At 40.1% G+C, this 18,467-nt stretch overlaps 1 protein-coding gene across 1 annotated transcript in view; it reads right to left on the bottom strand.

Annotated features, from left to right (window-relative positions):
• The window catches only part of AKT1 (AKT serine/threonine kinase 1), a 69,228-nt gene that overhangs the window by 12,088 nt on the left and 38,673 nt on the right, over positions 1 to 18,467 (bottom strand). Inside the window, exons 4-11 of the mRNA XM_003206757.4 lie at positions 13,999 to 14,110; positions 11,022 to 11,169; positions 9,382 to 9,513; positions 9,157 to 9,222; positions 7,493 to 7,561; positions 6,674 to 6,799; positions 5,289 to 5,417; positions 744 to 958 (exon numbers count right to left, since the gene is read on the bottom strand). Coding sequence (XP_003206805.1) covers positions 744 to 958; positions 5,289 to 5,417; positions 6,674 to 6,799; positions 7,493 to 7,561; positions 9,157 to 9,222; positions 9,382 to 9,513; positions 11,022 to 11,169; positions 13,999 to 14,110 — 997 coding nt within the window. The remainder of the gene's footprint in view (positions 1 to 743; positions 959 to 5,288; positions 5,418 to 6,673; positions 6,800 to 7,492; positions 7,562 to 9,156; positions 9,223 to 9,381; positions 9,514 to 11,021; positions 11,170 to 13,998; positions 14,111 to 18,467) is intronic.

An 18,467-nucleotide genomic window follows, 5' to 3' on the forward strand; every position in this document is an offset into this window, starting at 1 on the left:
TTTTTAAACAAAAGGAGGAAATGGGAAAAGTAGATTAAAGCACAGTATGAACTCCACCACAAACACGGTACAAACACCACCACCTGCTGTCCAAAGCAGGATGATAGATCACTGGCACAGATTGAACAGAAAATTCAGAAAGCTTACTGTAAGCAGCCTGAACTTGGATAGATGGTAAAACAATTACTGTAGAGCAGCTGATAACTCACAGCAACGATCAGATTAATTATGACCAAAAGCAAGGTTAACTTGCTTTGTCCAAAGCTATAGCTGGCAGCCATCAAGTTCTGAAATTCGGTCTTCTGATCAACAGAACTGCTTCATGTTGCCATCTGCAAGCCAGCCTGAGTCAAAAGTTAAGATGAAACTGAATAGGTGTGAGTGCTACATCTCTCAGCTCTGCTTGGTAGATAGATGATAATTGTGAACCAGTTAAAAACAAATCCAGAATTTCATCCAAAATACCTTCCTCATTTTTAAATACAGAAAGACTGGCATGTGTGCATTCAGTATCCTTTGTGCAGAATCCTCTTCAATTGCTTCTCAGTGGTGGAGATATGGATCATTTAAATGGCAGCACAGGAACAGCCACTTTTAAGTCACTTGTCTAAAAAGACAGCTCCCTTTCACAGGCACACCTCTACAAAACACAGTTACTAACTTTTTGGAGAAGGCCTTGATTTATTTAGCTTTTTCTGAGGGAACGAGTGTTTAAAAACACAAATATTAAGAAAAAGCCTCACCTTTGCTTAGGATCTTTCTTCAGCAAACCTGACAAGAGAGATTTTGCTTCAGGTGACAAAGTGCGTGGAAATCTAATCTCTTCCATAAGGATGAGTTCAAAGAGCTTTTCATGGTCCTGATTGTAGAAAGGGAGCCGGCCACACATCATTTCATACATCACAACTCCTAATCCCCACCAGTCCACTGCACGACCATAGTCATTATCTTCCAGCACCTGCAGAAAGGTAAGGAGAAGGCTTCAGAAGACATTTCTACACTGGGAATGAACGCAGAACTCAAGAAGTAAAATTTACACCAGCAAATTCATGTTCTCGTGTTACACAGCTGAATCTATTAGCACAGAGTGTTTTCAGAAGATTCTCCTTGAAAACAAAGGTCGAAAGAGACAAAAGAGAGCACAGTAGATGAGCAAGATGGGGAAGAGAAGAAAGTGTGCATGTTATGGCAATGTTCTTCTCCTCTTCCTTCTTCTACCCTCCCCCTCTCATTACATCGATGGTAAGCAGAACCTTTGAAAGCCCAAAGGCTGAGGACTGTTCTCACATTACAGAGCCAGCTGCTGAATTTTCACTTATTCATCACAAACTGTTCCAAATGGGATCTCATTAAAATATATATATATATATATATATATTTTTTAAATGAGATCCTATTTGGAACAGTATATATACATATCTTTTATATATAGATATAAAATCAAGGAGCCATTTTGGGAAGAGGTAAAAAGCCCACTGGTCTGTTACTTCAGAAGCAACAAACTGAAAATCAAACTGATCATCACAATCATCTCTGTATTAACCTGCTCCTACTCAAAGGGCTACTCTGCACATCACAAAAGACCACCCACACACACCAAATGACTAACCCACATTCAGCCCTAAGAGCCAGAACTCCCCTCCTAACACTTGACCGACTGCAAGGCTGTAAAATGGCAGGCAAAGTGAAATATTTTCCTTCCTCCCTCCAGTGGGACTTGCACACTGGCTCCAACACTGAAGGCCCTCATTTCAGCTTCTTCCAGTTCTCACAGCAGAAGGGGTTCAGCACATTTCATTTTTCCCCTCCCCTGGGCATTTCTACCCAACAAATCCCTGATTAATGCAGGGCCTCGGGGCTCAGCAGTGCCCTTGCTCCACAGAAGTACTTTCACACTGCATTTCTCATCCTTTGCACCAACAGTTGCTGAGGAGATCAGGAACGTTTTGTGGCTCATGGAGTGGATGCTGGGAGCACTTCCCCAGACTTCATGTCTCCAATATAGTTGTCTGTAGTTGACACCATCAGTCTCATATTCCAGACCCTGTCCTCAGGTTTTACTTGTCATCTTCAGTCTTTTCACAGGTCTGCACTGAACTGTGTACTGTCACCAAGAGTCAGAACCACCACCAGGCCACCTTCACTCCCTCTCAGTGCACGGCGGCTGAATGAGCTTTACATTGCTGAAGTACAGAATTCTCTGCATTCAAAACTAAAAGGGTGAAAGAGTCGATCGAAGTTGGCAGCTTTCCCTTTAACAGAAGCAGGATCCGAACCTCCTGAAAACCTTCAGAAATTTTTGTGCGCGTGCAAAATTTAAATATTGAGACTTCCTGGAACAACTGTTTGCGCTGTGCCTCTCTTTATTCACTAATTATTCCCCTTAATTATCTGAACGAGGGAAAGGGCCTGCAGTAAAAATCAAAAGGCTGCCAGGTATTAGATTACCCCACGCTGGTCTATTTACAGCATCCCCTGCCGTATGATTCACACCAAACGACAGCTGGCTCTGCAGCTGCCCCATATCTGTATACGGCCGACACAGCTGCTGGCCGGACAGGATTCCAGGAGCCAGCCTTCCCGAGGCACCGTGGCCCTTGTGTGACTGTGCAGCTCCTGCACAGAGTGCCCCACTTCCAATCAATGCTTCCTGCTCCTGCTGCCCTGCTTGAGTTTACCTAAAATAAATTTGTCCGGGGTCTCTGTTTGTGTATTTATAGGTTGCTGCAGGAGCTACGAGAGGAGAGGATTGAAAGCAAAACACCACGAACGCTTTGGTTGTAATATGGGCAGTGCTACAGATGCTTTCGAAAGGCACAGAGTAATTCAAACATTATTTTAGTGAGGATACTACAAATGCATTATAGTACAGGTTGCTAACTACGACACTTTCCACTCCTCCATTAATTCTAAACAGAATATAAAATGCTAATTTCTTCGAAGTGCTTTATCATGAATGTGAACACATAAATGCTCATACTTGTAATTGCATAAAACACAGTAATGGTACAAGTATTAAAAATATACCTTAATGAAAAAGGTATTACACGTACCCGTGATTTACTGCAACGTGCAGGACAGCACTGAAATAACAAGGTCATTTCACTTAAAGGATGATCAATCCCTAACAAGCAGCTCTAGACTGCTGTGAGATGGAATGTGAAAGAGAAGGCACAACAGCTGTAAACATCACAGTCATTGATATATCTGACACATCAAAGTTGACATGGTTCAGTCACTGTCATCCATGCACAAGATTCCAATATGAACCTAAAAACAACTATGCACAACTGTACAAACAGGCTGCTCACCAGATTCAAGTTACAGACACAGATAACGAGAACGAGGCCTCTGCTTTTAAGGATGTTTGACCTTAAATGCACAGAACATCACTCAACGCACAATTTCCAGATTTTCTGCATGCTATCAACCAGATGACAAAAGCCTCCAGAGTTTAACACTCCAGCTCACAGATGGATTTGAAAGTAAAGGAGAGAGCTGGGTTAATCAGAAGGATTTGTTCTTCAGGGTTTTGGATGAACCAACTTGTCATAAATATGAAAAATAACAGCAAACACTATTACTGAAAAAATAACAACCTACACAGGGAATTGCCATGTGCTAAGTAAAAACAAATACTTTTTAATCACCTCACAAAATCCTCGATGAGAAACTGAAGTTCAGCCATTGATTTTAGGAGGAGAGCCACCAAATAAAAGCCATGTTTATGAATAAAAAATACTCTTTGTTGTGCTGCTAATTACTCCCTGCATCAGTGCATCTCAAATTGAGCTGCACGGGCCCCAATTTAGAAATACTGAAGACTTCTAGTGATCCATGGAGAGCTGGCTCCACCTCTTTGCTGCAAGCTACTTCGACAGGTGCCCGTGTTCCTCATTATTACGAAGACTGCAGGCCCTTGAGAGCAGCTGGTAGTTAAAACAAAAATATGAGAGCATACAACTGCCTCACTGCCACCACCACGCAAGCTGCAAAAGCACTGATCAGCAGCGACATCAGCTCTGCACAGCAATATTCCTCCTCCACTTTGGTCTTCTGTGCTTTGTACCTCTGCGTACTTTGACTCAAGGAAGGTTTGCAATGCACACCTCGGAGAAGGAATGCATCCTGGGTGTGCCTGCAATCCCTAATCTGCTGGCAGCCCAAGACTTGCTCCTGCCTGCGCTCTGAGCTGGATGGCAGCCGTAACGCCATGGGTAGCAAAGTGCAGGCAATGAGCCCTTCTGTGAGGCACGGGCCATGAGCTCAGCACTGTGCCCTGCTAATACAGCAACTGCTTCCAGACAGGTTAGAGCGTAGGCAGAGAAAACCAGCATCTGCCTGCAAAATACCACGTATACATCTTCTCTATCACACAATTTCGCTTTTGATCTGCCCTTAACTCACTCACTGCTCTAACAGCACTTGTGTTGCACAACTTCCCAAAGAAGTATTTCCAGGATGAATGTTACAACCATGGATTTGGATTTTATGCTTTGCAAAAACACTTTTTGTAGAAAAAACAGCCCCCAAAATGTATGCTTGGGGATTCAAGTTCCCTGCTTAGGCTTCCCTGCTTGGGAACAGCTGTTTACAAGGGTGGATAGTGATAGGACAAGGGCAATGATCTTAAACTGAAACAAGGGAGATTTAGGTTAGACATTAGGAGGAATTTTTTCACACAGAGGGTGGTGATGCACTGGAACAGGTTGCCCAAGGAGGTTGGGATGCCCCATCCCTGCAGGCATTCAAGGCCAGGCTGGATGTGGCTCTGGGCAGCCTGGTCTGGTGGTTGGTGACCCTGCACGTAGCAGGGGGTTGAAACTAGATGATCATTATGCTCCATTTCAACCCAGGCCATTCTATGATTCTATGATTATTTCCTTAATAAATTAACCCTGAGGAAGACTTTGTGCATTTTCATCCATGAAGCAGTTGGCACTTTTAACATACACAGTGCTGAACACTAAAAAAGAGCTTGTTCCTTTGTACAAGTTTTTGTGCTGTTTTGTTTAAATTAGACTTCTGACACAAGAAGCAAGCACTCCTCTGTTAAAACATAAATATTCCCTAGAGCAACAGGAAAATGCTACCACATCTGGAAATTATCACACATCTTCATAGCGAAGGTATGTCCCAGAATGATGAATAAAAAGATTTTGAGTATCTGTTATGTAACAGCAGTGCTGTATGAACACAATATGGCACAGGAGTTATTACGGATCGGTAAAGCTGTTGTGGATGGCATTTAAGAATATAATTATGTCTAAAAGCCAGTGTAAACAGACCTCTGGTGCAAGATACTCTGGAGTGCCACAGAAAGTCTTCATTGTTGCTCCATCTTTTATGCCTTCTTTACATAGTCCAAAGTCTGTAATTTTTATGTGTCCATCTTTATCCAGCATAAGATTTTCCAGCTGAGAAGAAAACCCGAAGGAAACACATTAGATATAACATACACTGCTCCTGAGCTAGTCAATAAAAACCATGAATTTCTGCAGACTGATTACAGTTTTTTCACTGGAGTCTGAACTACAGTAGCTGCCAAAGCACGTGTGATGTAAATATGCATTTATATCACTTTCCCTAGTTCTTAAGGGAGCATTAGGTGACTGATTTGCAGTCTTTGGGTAACTGGTCATACATACAAAAAGATACAGAATGTAAACGTAGTTATGTTTCCAAAATATTATCACCAACAGAACACCAGATTCTTTTAAAAATAACGCATTGTTACTTCTCACATGACTTCATCCCTTAAGTGACTGTATAAAATATTCTGTACTACTAAAGAGTAGTAAATGAATAAAAGTAAATAAGTAAGTGTACGTTTAAGGAACCGTTCGTCAGATATCCTTGATACAGGAATCATTTTGTACATCTACTCAACACCTGATATTCATTCTAGTTTGCACTACCAATTTCTAACAAGGCCATCCAGATTTCAAGACAGAGCTTCAACTATGTATGAAACAAAGTGCAATTTCAAAGGAATCACAGCGACATGGGATACAAAATCCCAGCAGGAATCCCTAAAAGCACTTTGAAGTAGCCTGCAAATATTACCTTGCATGCTCCCAGTAGCAACACCTCATTCTCTCCTGAAAACACTTCTCAGAAAACCATTTTGCTGTTGCAATACCCTTGAGAACTTCCCTAGTTTGTTTTCCCTGAGATTTCTTACTTGGTGCTTTTCCCTCTCTGCTCACCAAACATAAGCCATTTGAACTTTATGCAATTTTCTCTCTGCAAGAAGGTACTATGAAGATAGTGATGCACAGCAGACTGAAAGGAAGAACAACATCCACACAGTGTGAATTTGCATGTATCTGATCAGTCCTGGCATGAAGAGTCCAGAATTGTATTTCATCACACATGAAGTCAGAAAGGTTTCTTTTGGAACAAGCAGTCAGGGGAGAACACAACTCACGATGCTCAGACCCTCTCTGTATTCTCCAAAATATTGCCAAAGCCCTGATAAATGCATTAGACAAGCTCTTAGGCTACAAAGGTGTTTAGACACCCTGTGAAGTCAAACCCGACAGCTGCAATAACCGTTAATGTTAAACTTCAGTGAGAAAAGGCTTTCTTACAGTGAAGGCACATTTACTTCTGTGACTAAGAAACAGAAAACCCAACTCCAAAAAGCCTCTGAAATTGTTTTTCTCCATACCTTCAAATCTCTGTAGACCACATTCTTCTCTGAGTGCAGGTAATCCAGCGCTGAAACAATCTCAGCTCCGTAAAAACGCGCCCTGTCTTCAGAAAACACACGCTCTCTCGACAGATGGAAAAACAACTACAAGACCAACAGTGTATCACATTTAGATTGTCAATGTTTCTGTGTTACGTCTAACACTTTGCAGGCCATCCTGCACCTGATGTTACCTAAGAGAAAACTCCCTCCCATCCGCACCCAGCTGTGTTCCCAAGTGTTTTAAAAACCATCATAAACAATGCATTATAACTCATATTCACGGATGTATGCTAATAACTACTTTGTGAGCTACACTTTCTTGTGTGTATAGAAAATAAAACCTTTTAATCAAATTACAATTACATATTAAAACTATCTTATGGCACAGTTCAGAGAAAATGTTGACATTTCATCTTTTCCTTCTTAACTAACAGCATTTTGCTGCACTTCAAATTCTCTCCATAGTAATGTGTTCATAATATTCATCTAGAAGTGTTAAAACCTGCCTGAAAAGCAAACAGAAAGCAAGTCGCTCTTCTGAATAACTAAAAGTCAAATTAAAGTATGTTGTTGTCATGTGTAAAATACATACCTACACCAAACCTGCACTTACTAAAAGTGGAGTGAAGAAATAGTCTTAATTCTTAACATTAGTTAAAACTGCAGCTCTGTTTAGCTGGGACAACTTGGATTAACTAGAAATGCAAACGCAGACCTTAGCTAAACAATGCCAAGCACGATTAATACTAGTACAGGAATATCCCACATTATTAAACATTGTGACATTTCCCTTACCTCCCCTCCATTAGCATACTCCATAACAAAACACAAGCGATCATGTGTCTGAAAGGAATACTTTAAAGCCTGAAACAGATTTAAATGAAAACTCAGATGATCACACAGACAGTTATAAAAAGCATTTTGAATAAGTTTTCAGAATCACAGACAGACAAAAAATAAGATCTTTGTGGACATTTCATCCTTGACTCTCATATAATACTCACAGTTTCTCATTTGAGTTGAGTGCTGATCCACTGCCAACTTATTTTATTAAATATATTTAATGCAACAGTACAAAAAAAATCCCTTGCAGAAACTATTGGTAATGCCTATAATGCTGTGAGAAGCCCTAACCCATTACAATGGCACAAAGTGCAGTGGCACTGAAATATCCACAGGCCACAAGCTCCCAGTTTGATCTCTCAGACAGTGGGCCACAGCCAAATCCAAGAGCACAAGGTTTTGCCACACTGGCTGCAAGCCCACTAGTATGAAACAAGTGCACTTACAGACACCAGCCCCCTAGTCTCTGCCCTGCTCGCTGCAACTGCTCTCTGCTGACAGCCTGCCAGGGGATTGAGCAATGCTATCAATATCCACTTGTGAGCAATTTGCAAAAACAGATCAGACAGAGGGTGTGATGGAGTGTCACTAGGTGCCTTTTGTACAGTTGTGTAACAGGTACTCCTGCATCAAGAGTAATACTAACTTGTTTGCCACGGTCTTATATGTTTCTTGGTCACAACCTTCTCTCCTAGCTGACTTTAAGACAGCCCTTGTTTTGGATTTTAGGGTTTATGAAAGCAACGAGAAAATACCACATCTGGCATCATCATCATCTTCATTATTAAGGAAATCATTTTTATACCAGCCATGGTTTTGCAAAGAAAGGGAGAATCAGGTTTTAGACGTGTCAACAAACATGAACTGATTATACTCAATTCAGCTAATATTTACTTACAGAGGTCACACTTAAAAAGTTTGAATTCCAGTTAAACTCATGTGTACCTGGATGAAGGAAACCACCAGGATACTACACAGGTCTCAGAGGCCTGAAGTGGTTGGAAATGATTCAAAGCAAACTTGTAATGAATACTACAAAGTCTTGAATTAGAACTCAATCTAGAGAGACTGTTAGAGTTGTAAAGTCAGGCTACAGCCTCATTTAACAGCCTATCTAAATGGAAAGCAACAGATAAAGTATGGTCCTGCTCTCCCCTGTCTCACCCCCACACTTCTGCTGGCAGTACAACAGCTCTGATTGCACAGTGAGCTGCTTGTGGGAATTTGAAAAGGAAAAAAAATTAAAGAGCTTTTCCCACTATGAATGTAACCCTGAACTCATCTGTCACAAGGTCAGAGTCATCCTGGTCTCTATCACAGAGGACAGCAAGCATTTGGAGGACAGGGAAAGCAAATACTTCTCTCAAGAGACAGGAGCCATTATACAGGTGAGCCATAATATCAGATCTCATCCTGAAACTACAGTCTCTGATTTCAAGAGGCACTGAAGGTCTGATCCATACGAAAGGATTATAATTTATGCTTCCCAAAAATGGAAACATACAAGAATAAATACCTGCTCTAAAAACACAGATCATTATATAAACAACCAAAAATAAGGAAAGTCTCAGTTGTCACGAAGTTAAGTTACAATAAACAGAGGGACAAATACTTACTGTTAAGAACGGATGCCGTGAGTTCTGTAAAACACGGTTTTCTGTCAGCGTGTGTGCTACTTCATCCTGAAACACAGGCAGAAGGAAATCACTACAGCAATTCTGCAAATCAGGGGGTTTATTTCAAACACTACTGGAGCAATTATTTACAAGTGCTCACAGTACCCTTGTTACGACTTTCCAGAAGGCTACAGCAAGAGTGAACTGATTTTCCCATCTACTCACCTTTGCTACAATAACTTCCTTCTTCAGAATTTTCATAGCGTAATATCGTCCAGTTGCTTTTTCTTTAACTAAAATGACCTTTCCAAAAGTGCCTTTTCCCAGTAGCTTAAGGTATTCAAATTCATTCATGGTCTGTTAATGACACAGATAAATAAGAACTGAATTATATGAACTACCAAGTACATCATTCTCAGACTAAGATTTCTCATTCTTGTAAGAATACTATGTGCATGCATTAACACTTTTGCTTAGCCGAAAACAGAAGTAGAAATGATTCTTCCATAGAAGTCATGATCATAGAATCATAATCACAGAAAGGTTTGGATTGGAAGGGACCTTTAACATCACCTAGTTCTACCTCCCTGCTTTAGGCAGGAACACCTCCCTGTAGAGCAGGTTGGTCAAAGCCCTCATCCAGCCTGGCCCTGAATGCTTCCAGGGAGGGGTCATCCACAACCTCTCTGGGCAACCTGTTCCAGTGTCTCACACCCTCACAGTAAAGAATTTCTTCCTAATATCTAGTCTAAATCTGCCCTCTTCCAGTTTAAAGCCATTTCCCTTCCTCCTGTTCCTACATGCCCTTGTAAAAAGTCCCTCCCCAGCTTTCATGCAGGCCTGGTACATGAGTACCAGTACACTTATGAAACATAATCAAACCAAGAAAAACCATAAACTGCCTGCTAACAGAAAACTCATTCACTACTTAGCATATTATCACTCTATAGACATTTCAATCGCTTTGTTAGCACTCAGAAAGATTTGTATCTGCTCAGTCAAGGATGCAGAAGGCTAATGGCAGCTACAATTCAGAGTGACACATAAATAGTCACCCACATCAGTCTAAAATCAACAACATGACACAAGGCTGGCAGACATACACGGCAGCCTCTGGTGGTGGATAGTTTATATTTTATCTTTAAAAATTTCATCAGTTTTGCCAAAACTGAAGCAAAATTATGAATGTAATGGGGGATGACAACAGTGAGACAAGGACAGGAGAAGGTTAAATCAATTTTCAATTACAAGTGCCAATGGAAATCCTTTGGAAAACAGAAACCCAATAAGAGGCACAGATAGGGCAGAAAAAAGGCTGAAGGAAGATGCCCAAAAGGACTCCAAAGGGCAGAGATCTACACTGGCACATACTGTTTCCATGCAAGCAATTCAGTCATTACTCTACTCAATCCAAAAACCCAAGCTCCACGAACACATATGGATGGACATATCAGTGGTTGTCAGTAAACACAGGCCCTAAACCCAGAGAAATCAAATCCACTGGATCCACCCTAAATCTGCATACTGCAGATACTGGTGTATACTGCAGTAGCCTGCAACAACACAGTGCACAGAGTTTACACAGAGAAAAGGTACAGTGGAAGCTACAATTTCAGGAAAATGGGCAAACTTCTTCTAGATCTGAGCTGGTCTTAGAAGTCAAGCATTATATCCAAGTTTAGAATGCTGACTAACCCAGTCAGGCTTTGATTGGTACCTCCTCATCTCTGACAACTGTTTCATCCAGAAGCCACATCTACAAAAACTGCACAATTGTTACAGGAACAGATGTGCCTTGATGGTTGCTTCTTGTCTACATTCAGGAAGACCTAAAATTTATTGTTATTCCTGCTGTGCTTGCTTACCACTTTGTGTTTTGGCTTTGTCATAGAAACTTCCATTTCTTCAGCACCTGAATTATCACTAGGAGAACCAGATCTAAAATCCATCATCTCTTCCTCCTGTTTCTTGAGGCTGTCTGCTACAGTTTGGATGGCTTTTGTCCATTCTTCCCTGGAAAAATACAAGCAATGACATCTGTTACTTGCAACTCCAGATTACTGTCGGCCACAGCAAGGGTCTCCAAGGAATACAGAAGAATTAATGCTCTCAAACACACCAATGCAATGTACACTGAATTATGCGTTTTCAAGCACTATAAAAATACATTTTCAAGAGCATTTTTAGGCTATGTCTTTATCACTAGAAAATAAAAGGCAGCAGAAGTTCCAGCACTCCATATCAACTTAAGACTCTTTAGCACAGAAGACTTGTAATGCACTGTCAGTCATCGGGTCAAGATATGACCTAGTGATACAGAGATTTACATAACAAAAGCAGACCTGCCAAAACCAAGACGTAGAGGATCCCACGCCACACAGCACAAGCAACTAAACACAGCTCCTCCATTCCTACAGTGCACTGAAACACGTATATCCAACTGCTGGGGGCACTATGCCATCTCTTCACACACATATCCAAAGTTTCAACAGCAAGGAATGTTCCAGGAGAAATTTTAAGTTATTCTTCTCTTGGATAGATGGATGACAGCAGCTCTTTTGTAAAAAGTTTAGCAGAATGTCAGCAAAAACAGTGACAGAGGCATGGTTACAAGAAAGTTCCCATACCATTTCAGCAAGTGCTGTTCTGCTATTGACCTCTTTAACTCCTATGCAGACCATCTTCCCTGCACTGAACTTCAGGAAATTTCATACCTTTGAAAACTACTCAAGTTAAAGTTTTTGGCATTCACCTCATTTCACTGCAAATGCACTGAACACAAAACGTATAACCCAGCGCCTAGCAGGGTTTTGGGAAAACCTGTAAGGTGTACAGGGGCTGAAGTTTTGTGGACTACGTGCATTTACCATTTTTTATTGTGTCTTTTGCGTCTTTAAGGAACAGGATGTTGTTCTACTTGAAATTTTGGTGGCACTGGCTAAACTCTTCTTCCTAGGACATCACAGGTAAACTACCCTCATGACAACAGGAATATAAATAAGCAGCCAATGCTGAGCAACACCACACATGATCAGCAATGTGCAGGAGAAGCCATACCATCCTAAGCAGTGTCACAATGTTTTTTCACTGGCTATATGAAATAATATAATGAAATATCAGAATTAAAAAAAAAAATCGTGCCTGACCATCTGAATTGCAATTTTTATTGGATGAAAAAAGCTAAGTATTCCACACAGGGACCAAAGTCCATGGAAAAAGTGCCTGAAATAAGATTCTAATACAATCTGCACTGATTACGTATAAGATCTTTTATGGCCCATGCAGGTTTTTTGGGGGGATTTTGCCTGACTAATACAGCATCCATTTCTACTTTACAGATATAAGAGAAATCTAGGAAATCTTCCCTCATCTCCAAGAATTAAGACAGGTATACAGAATCACCAATTTGGGGTTAAAGAAAAAAAGAAAAAGAAAAATCACCTCTTCTATGTGACGTGTCTGCAAAAGGCTGTTCAACATATGCTATCCAGCCCTCTCTGGGGCAGTAAGGTAATGCTAAACATAGGAATTTCTGGATGTTCTCCTATGCTTCCAGCAGAGACTCCTTCAGTAAAAATCACAGACATAGTCTTTATTTAAAAGTCATGTTTGTTATTCAGAACTGGCACAGAGAAGCTAAAGGCTACCTCTGCATCTGTTTCAGGATTTATTACTGACTTAGTTAAGATCGTGGCCTTCCTGAAGTCAATATCTGGTTTCTGGGATACCAGAATTTCACCTTCAGCTTTTACATCTCAAGTGTACACAACAGAGGTGACTAATGCCCAAGATCTGAAGCATCACTGAGCTGACTCCATTGGCTAGGAGCGAACAAAACAAGATAGAAATTTCCCCAAGTGGAAACTGTTATTCATTCACTTTAGGGTCAGTGACTGCAAAGCTACTAAATGAAACAAGGACCAGTTTATTTTTCTTTGTTTTAATTTGATTTCCCTTTCTTCTGAATACTGCAATAGAATCAAAAGCGATAAATAAGAAGTGTCTTTAAATCACTACACATAAAGGCTACAGTACAAAAAAGCAAAGAACATTAAAATCGAACACGTACCAATATTATACCTAGGGAGGACCATGGTTTTAAAATACTCCTTCCCCTAGAGCAATGATACTGGAATAATTTAAGTTCAGTTCCTGAAGAGCAAGTAAATATTTAAATACTCTGTAGTTGTAGAGTAGCTGTGCTGGAAAACTCTTCTGTTAGGAGGTAAGAGATCAATTCTCTAATGATGAGAGCACAGGATGTATGCTCTTAGCTTTGTTTCCTAACAGCTGAAATAGAAATCTGCACCTGCAGCAGATAACTATCACCTTTATTATCTAATTTGCATAAAACATTAGCAATCAGCAGTGATACTACTAACATTTTTTCCTTTAAAAACAAGGAGTCTGAAAAGAAATTAAAAGGTCAGCACTGTGACACAACTCAACTTTGCTTCCATCTCTTTCACTTGTGTTCATCCTTCCGGAAACTCCCAGGTCAGAAACACTTCACATACCACACAGTTCCCAGTAAGAAATGAAGCCTAACCTTCCAGAAATAACTACCTGTGTGCTGGTACAGACATACACCTGGCTTTTTTGGATATCCAAATCGACATCATTTCAGTGACAGACAACATCCTTCTTAAAAGCCAACCCCTCTTTAAGGAACCTTCTATGCTACAACACAAACTAAACCTGAGACGCTCAAAAATTGTTACTTTTCAGTCTAGATGTACATCACCTGGTAAGTAAGAGCTTCAGGAGAGGACTTACTATTAATGCTGAACTCGCATCTGCTTGTGCAAGTAGTTTTATGTATTAAATATGAATGAAACATACCGCTCCTCTGGAGTCTCCACATGAAATGTTCTTTCAATTACTGTGGTCCACTGGAGGCATCTAATGATAAATGTGTTTGGTTTAGGTCGTTCTGTCTTCATCAGCTGGCACTCTACCACAATCAAGGAAGAAAGAGTCATGGTACATAAGCAGGTTTAAATAATCATTTGTCTTTATTCTTATCTAGCAAACTGTTGCAATTAATCAGCCATTGAAATCTCTGTAAGTACTTCTTTAGGCAACTTGAAACAATTTACTGTGTTGATGAAACCAATAAATAGCTTGTGAGATAGTAATCTAAGCAGCACTGAGAACAAATTCTGCTTAGAAAGGCTCCATGTTTGGTCTGCCTGGAGAGGTAAGTAGAAATGTGTTGTGATGACACAGAAACCATTCAGACACAGATCCTACACTCCAAAGGTCATCCACCAACACATGGACAAAGTCAGCTGATAGCGCAGCAATTACATCCACTGAAATTAAAGGCAAGCCTCTACGTTCCCACCCTCTGATGTTCCAGACACAAAATCCAACCTTTGGCTTTCAAGGAGTTGCTGGAAAGTGTATTCAGTCATTTTTCATTGCTCTGATGGAGATCAGACTCTGGCAGAAAGCATTTCAGCCCTCAAACATTAGAGGGAACAACAAACTGCAGGGCACCCCCCAGAAGAGACCCCATTCCAAACAGCACCCAGAGAGCTGCCACCATTGTGCTCAGCTGCATGGACTGTCATCCCTGTCAGCATTCAAACAGCACCTGGAACCTCTGAGGAAATGTGGCCACAATCAAAAATACCACATTCTTCATAAAAATGCCCCCTGAAGAGCTGAGGGTGATTTATTTATTTTTAAGTAAAATAAACACATCTTCTGTTTTAAGCTTTGTAGGATATGATGAATGCTTACCCTTCAAATTTGGGCACCTGATCAAGGGTACACAAACTATAAAGCAACCAAAACCAAACCAAACCAGAAGAAGGTTGATTAAATGACAGCAGAAGCCAAAGCACTACAGTTTCCAGATTTATATTAAAATAAAATCCAATGCTAATTAACAAGTTCCTCTTCAAGCAAACTCAAAGTAAGTAGAAGGATAATGGGAGAAGTGCTCTTCCATTAACGATTCTTTCTAGCAGTTAATGAAACCACAAACTCACTGTGATTTGGTCTTCAGGGTCTAAATCAACTTCCAAGTGAAAGGAAGGCACTGAAAAGACAAGGAGAAATTTCTGCTTCCTGCCAGAGCTACGAACACATTCAGCTATACACAAGCTGAGGACAGGATATGGCCAGATTATTAATGTGGATTAACAGTCCACGTTAGTAGGGATCCACCGGTCTCGTTAGGCTAATCTTATTATTGTGAAAATTTAGATTGCTCAGTTTTAAATTCAAGCTCTTAATTAGCACACAGATAAAATATTTACCACCAGTGTTTTTGGGTGCTGTATTTTGGCAATATATTTCGTGCCTCATTTGCTACTGGAATTATAAGGTTTTCAATGAGTAACTTTGCATTTTTCATGACAAGAAAATCTAATTTTTCTTTAATAGCATGCTGAGGTTATACTGCATCCTACTAAAGTACAGCAATTAGATAAGAGAAAGTTTATTAATGAGTCATGAAAAGGTTTTAGTGTGATAAACAGCACTCCTCTATTCACCGAGATTAAAGGACTTCCACAAAACAACGTGGTCATGCTTCCAGAACCCCATATTCTGCCTTCCAGCATCTCCATCATCCTCTGCAGAATGGCCACTAATGCTGAACACAACCGCAGGACCTGGCGCAGCCCAGTAAGCCCTGTTCTAAGCAATTTAACTCAAGAGATCTCATTCCTGCTCCAAGATCTGCCACCTTAGCTAAGCTGCTCTTCATTTTTTTTGTTTGCTGTATCTCCCGTTTTTGCCTGACTGCTTAACGCAACTACATTAAGGCTGGGACTGTCCTCTATGAAGCTGAAAATGCAGACACGACAGATACTGAATTTGGCTGAAGACTTACAAAAGAATACAAGGCTATTTCTAATTTTCTGCAAACCCAGAACTCTTGCTGTACTTACCCACAAGTACAATGTGATAAGGAAACAAACTGAGAGGTGTTGCTTACTTTTTTATAACAGCCTTTAGATGCATATTCAGTGCCTCAGAATAAATACCCTGAATAAGTGGCATAGATACTTCAATTAACCATGAGCTCTAAACTTTAACCATTTAATATCAGCATAATAACCCACAGAAGATGTCTGTCACAGAAGGGGACCAAATAAATACCACTGCTCTTCCCCCAAGTCAGCACTGTTCATCGATATCTGTTAAGCCTGCTGATCCAGCAATCTTTAATGCATACAGCAAGACGAATAATAGAGATTTGTCAGTTAATAACCACTATAATTCAAGTATGTCACATAGAAATGTTTTGTTTAGTGAACAATATGCTGTCTAATTACCCTGCTCAATCATAACAGCACATAAGAAAAAATACAGAAGGCTTTATTTTTAACTCGCTTTACCAGCGTAAGGGCTGTACATGACAGGTTTCAAAAAGCTCCCACTTTGCTGCATATGGGGAGAACCAGCTCACAGATTTTATCACTCAAGTTAGGAAGCAGTGGGTTTTTCCTACTTTTAGAACCAACTCTGTACTCTTTATTGTAGTTGGTAAGCAAAAGAAGCACCAAAGTTGTCTCCTATTATCATATACAGCAACAGGCACTGCTGTAGCAGAGCCCAAATACAGACTCCACATAATATCAGGTCTGATTCACGGCACATCTGGGGGTTCTGCTGTGAAAACGTTCACATTTCATCTACGTGCTGGTGGTCATTTACTCACTCTGATGGCAGTTTTTCCTGTCAAACAGGACAGCATATCCTTCATTTGCAACAAATAAACAACAGCCTGTTAAAAATGATTTAAATTGCTCTGAAGAACCTCTTGATTCTTTCCTGGTGTTTGGTCTTTTAAAATAAGTAGGACAGAGAAATTGTTCCTAACAGGAATAGACACCAAGGCATTCAAATGTAAATTACCATTTTGTGTTTGAAAGACACTTAGTATTATCCCAGTGACTTTCTAAAATGTCACAATATTTGCTTCACCAGCACTTAAGCTAAAAGGCAGATTACTTGCAATGAAAGTGTCAAACTCTGCTCCCTATATAATGACATCACACTTTAAACCAATAATGTCAGGCATCCTTCCCATTCCTGCTTTGGTTTCTTTAAGGAAGAAGGGGGGGAGAAAAAAAAAAGCAAGTTGGAAAAAAACAAAGATGAATAAATAAGACTTTGGAAAGTCAAGAAGGAATACTGCGTTGAGGTGCTTTTCTGTTCTAGCATCACTGAGCAGATCCCCCCTGCTACATAGCTCAGCATGGCCAAAGTGAGGAGGTGGAAGCCCTGATTTAGAGACCTACATTTAAGTGGCCAGAATAACAGCAGACTCCAAAAATGTGCCTACAGATCTGGCCATACTGTGCCCTGTGATAAATGCCTGACGGCAGATATCCAGTCCTGTCCCAAAAGGAGCACTCACTGTTGAGCAATTATGTTTTCAGCTGTGCAACAAAACCACTGCAGTCCACCCTCCTTTTGTACAGCCAGAGAAATAATCTCTTCTTCCTAAAGGGAATAGCTCCTTTCTCTCCATGCTGTTTATCACAATATACTGCTCTTCTCAGCTATATAGTTTTAAGAGCTTATAACCTAATGGGCAAACATACATGGCAATCTGAGATTACAATCAGCACGAAGGCTACTTACCTAACAGGTTTACAGCACAGGCTCTATTGGTTATTTATCTGCGGGGTCTCCGGAGCATAACTAACTACTTAGGTACCAGCACTTCTATTCCATCTATCTTAACACAGACACAGGTATGACTTAGAAATCACAGTTAGTGCTCAAGTTTCACAAGTTTGGGAAAAAAAAAAAAAAAAATCACCAGTAGGGAACATCTAGGTAATTAAACTACATGCACAAATCATTCGACTGCAAACACAGATACTCAGTTGTTTTAAATGAGAAGCAGAGATTTTTTTATTATTATTATTTTTAATAACGCGATTCTTTCTTTACCACATGGGCATTTTAAACAAGTTTTCAAAGACATACTGTCAAAATCCTTGTAGGTTGAAGGGAGAGGGCTTAAGATAAAGAAGACACTGATTGTAAAGCACATTAAAAAATCCTATAAAGTACATTTTGCACTTATTGTTATTGCTTTCTCCACAACTGTTACTGGGAAAGATAGAGCATTATTAGACAATGTTACTACCTTTCACTGTTTTCTCCTGATTTCAATATCTCTAGTTTTCACGGACTGATAAAATATGAATTAATATGAATTTTACGTTTCAAATTATAAGAGTCCCTTAGTTGTGGACAGAAAAAGAGAAAAAATAACTTTTAGTTGCAAAGCTAAAGAAAGCCAACATTATTTTGGAGCAGAAGAGGGTAAAATTTTT

This window comes from Meleagris gallopavo, chromosome 5, assembly GCF_000146605.3.
Source record: "Meleagris gallopavo isolate NT-WF06-2002-E0010 breed Aviagen turkey brand Nicholas breeding stock chromosome 5, Turkey_5.1, whole genome shotgun sequence".
Classification (NCBI taxonomy): Eukaryota; Metazoa; Chordata; class Aves; order Galliformes; family Phasianidae; genus Meleagris; species Meleagris gallopavo.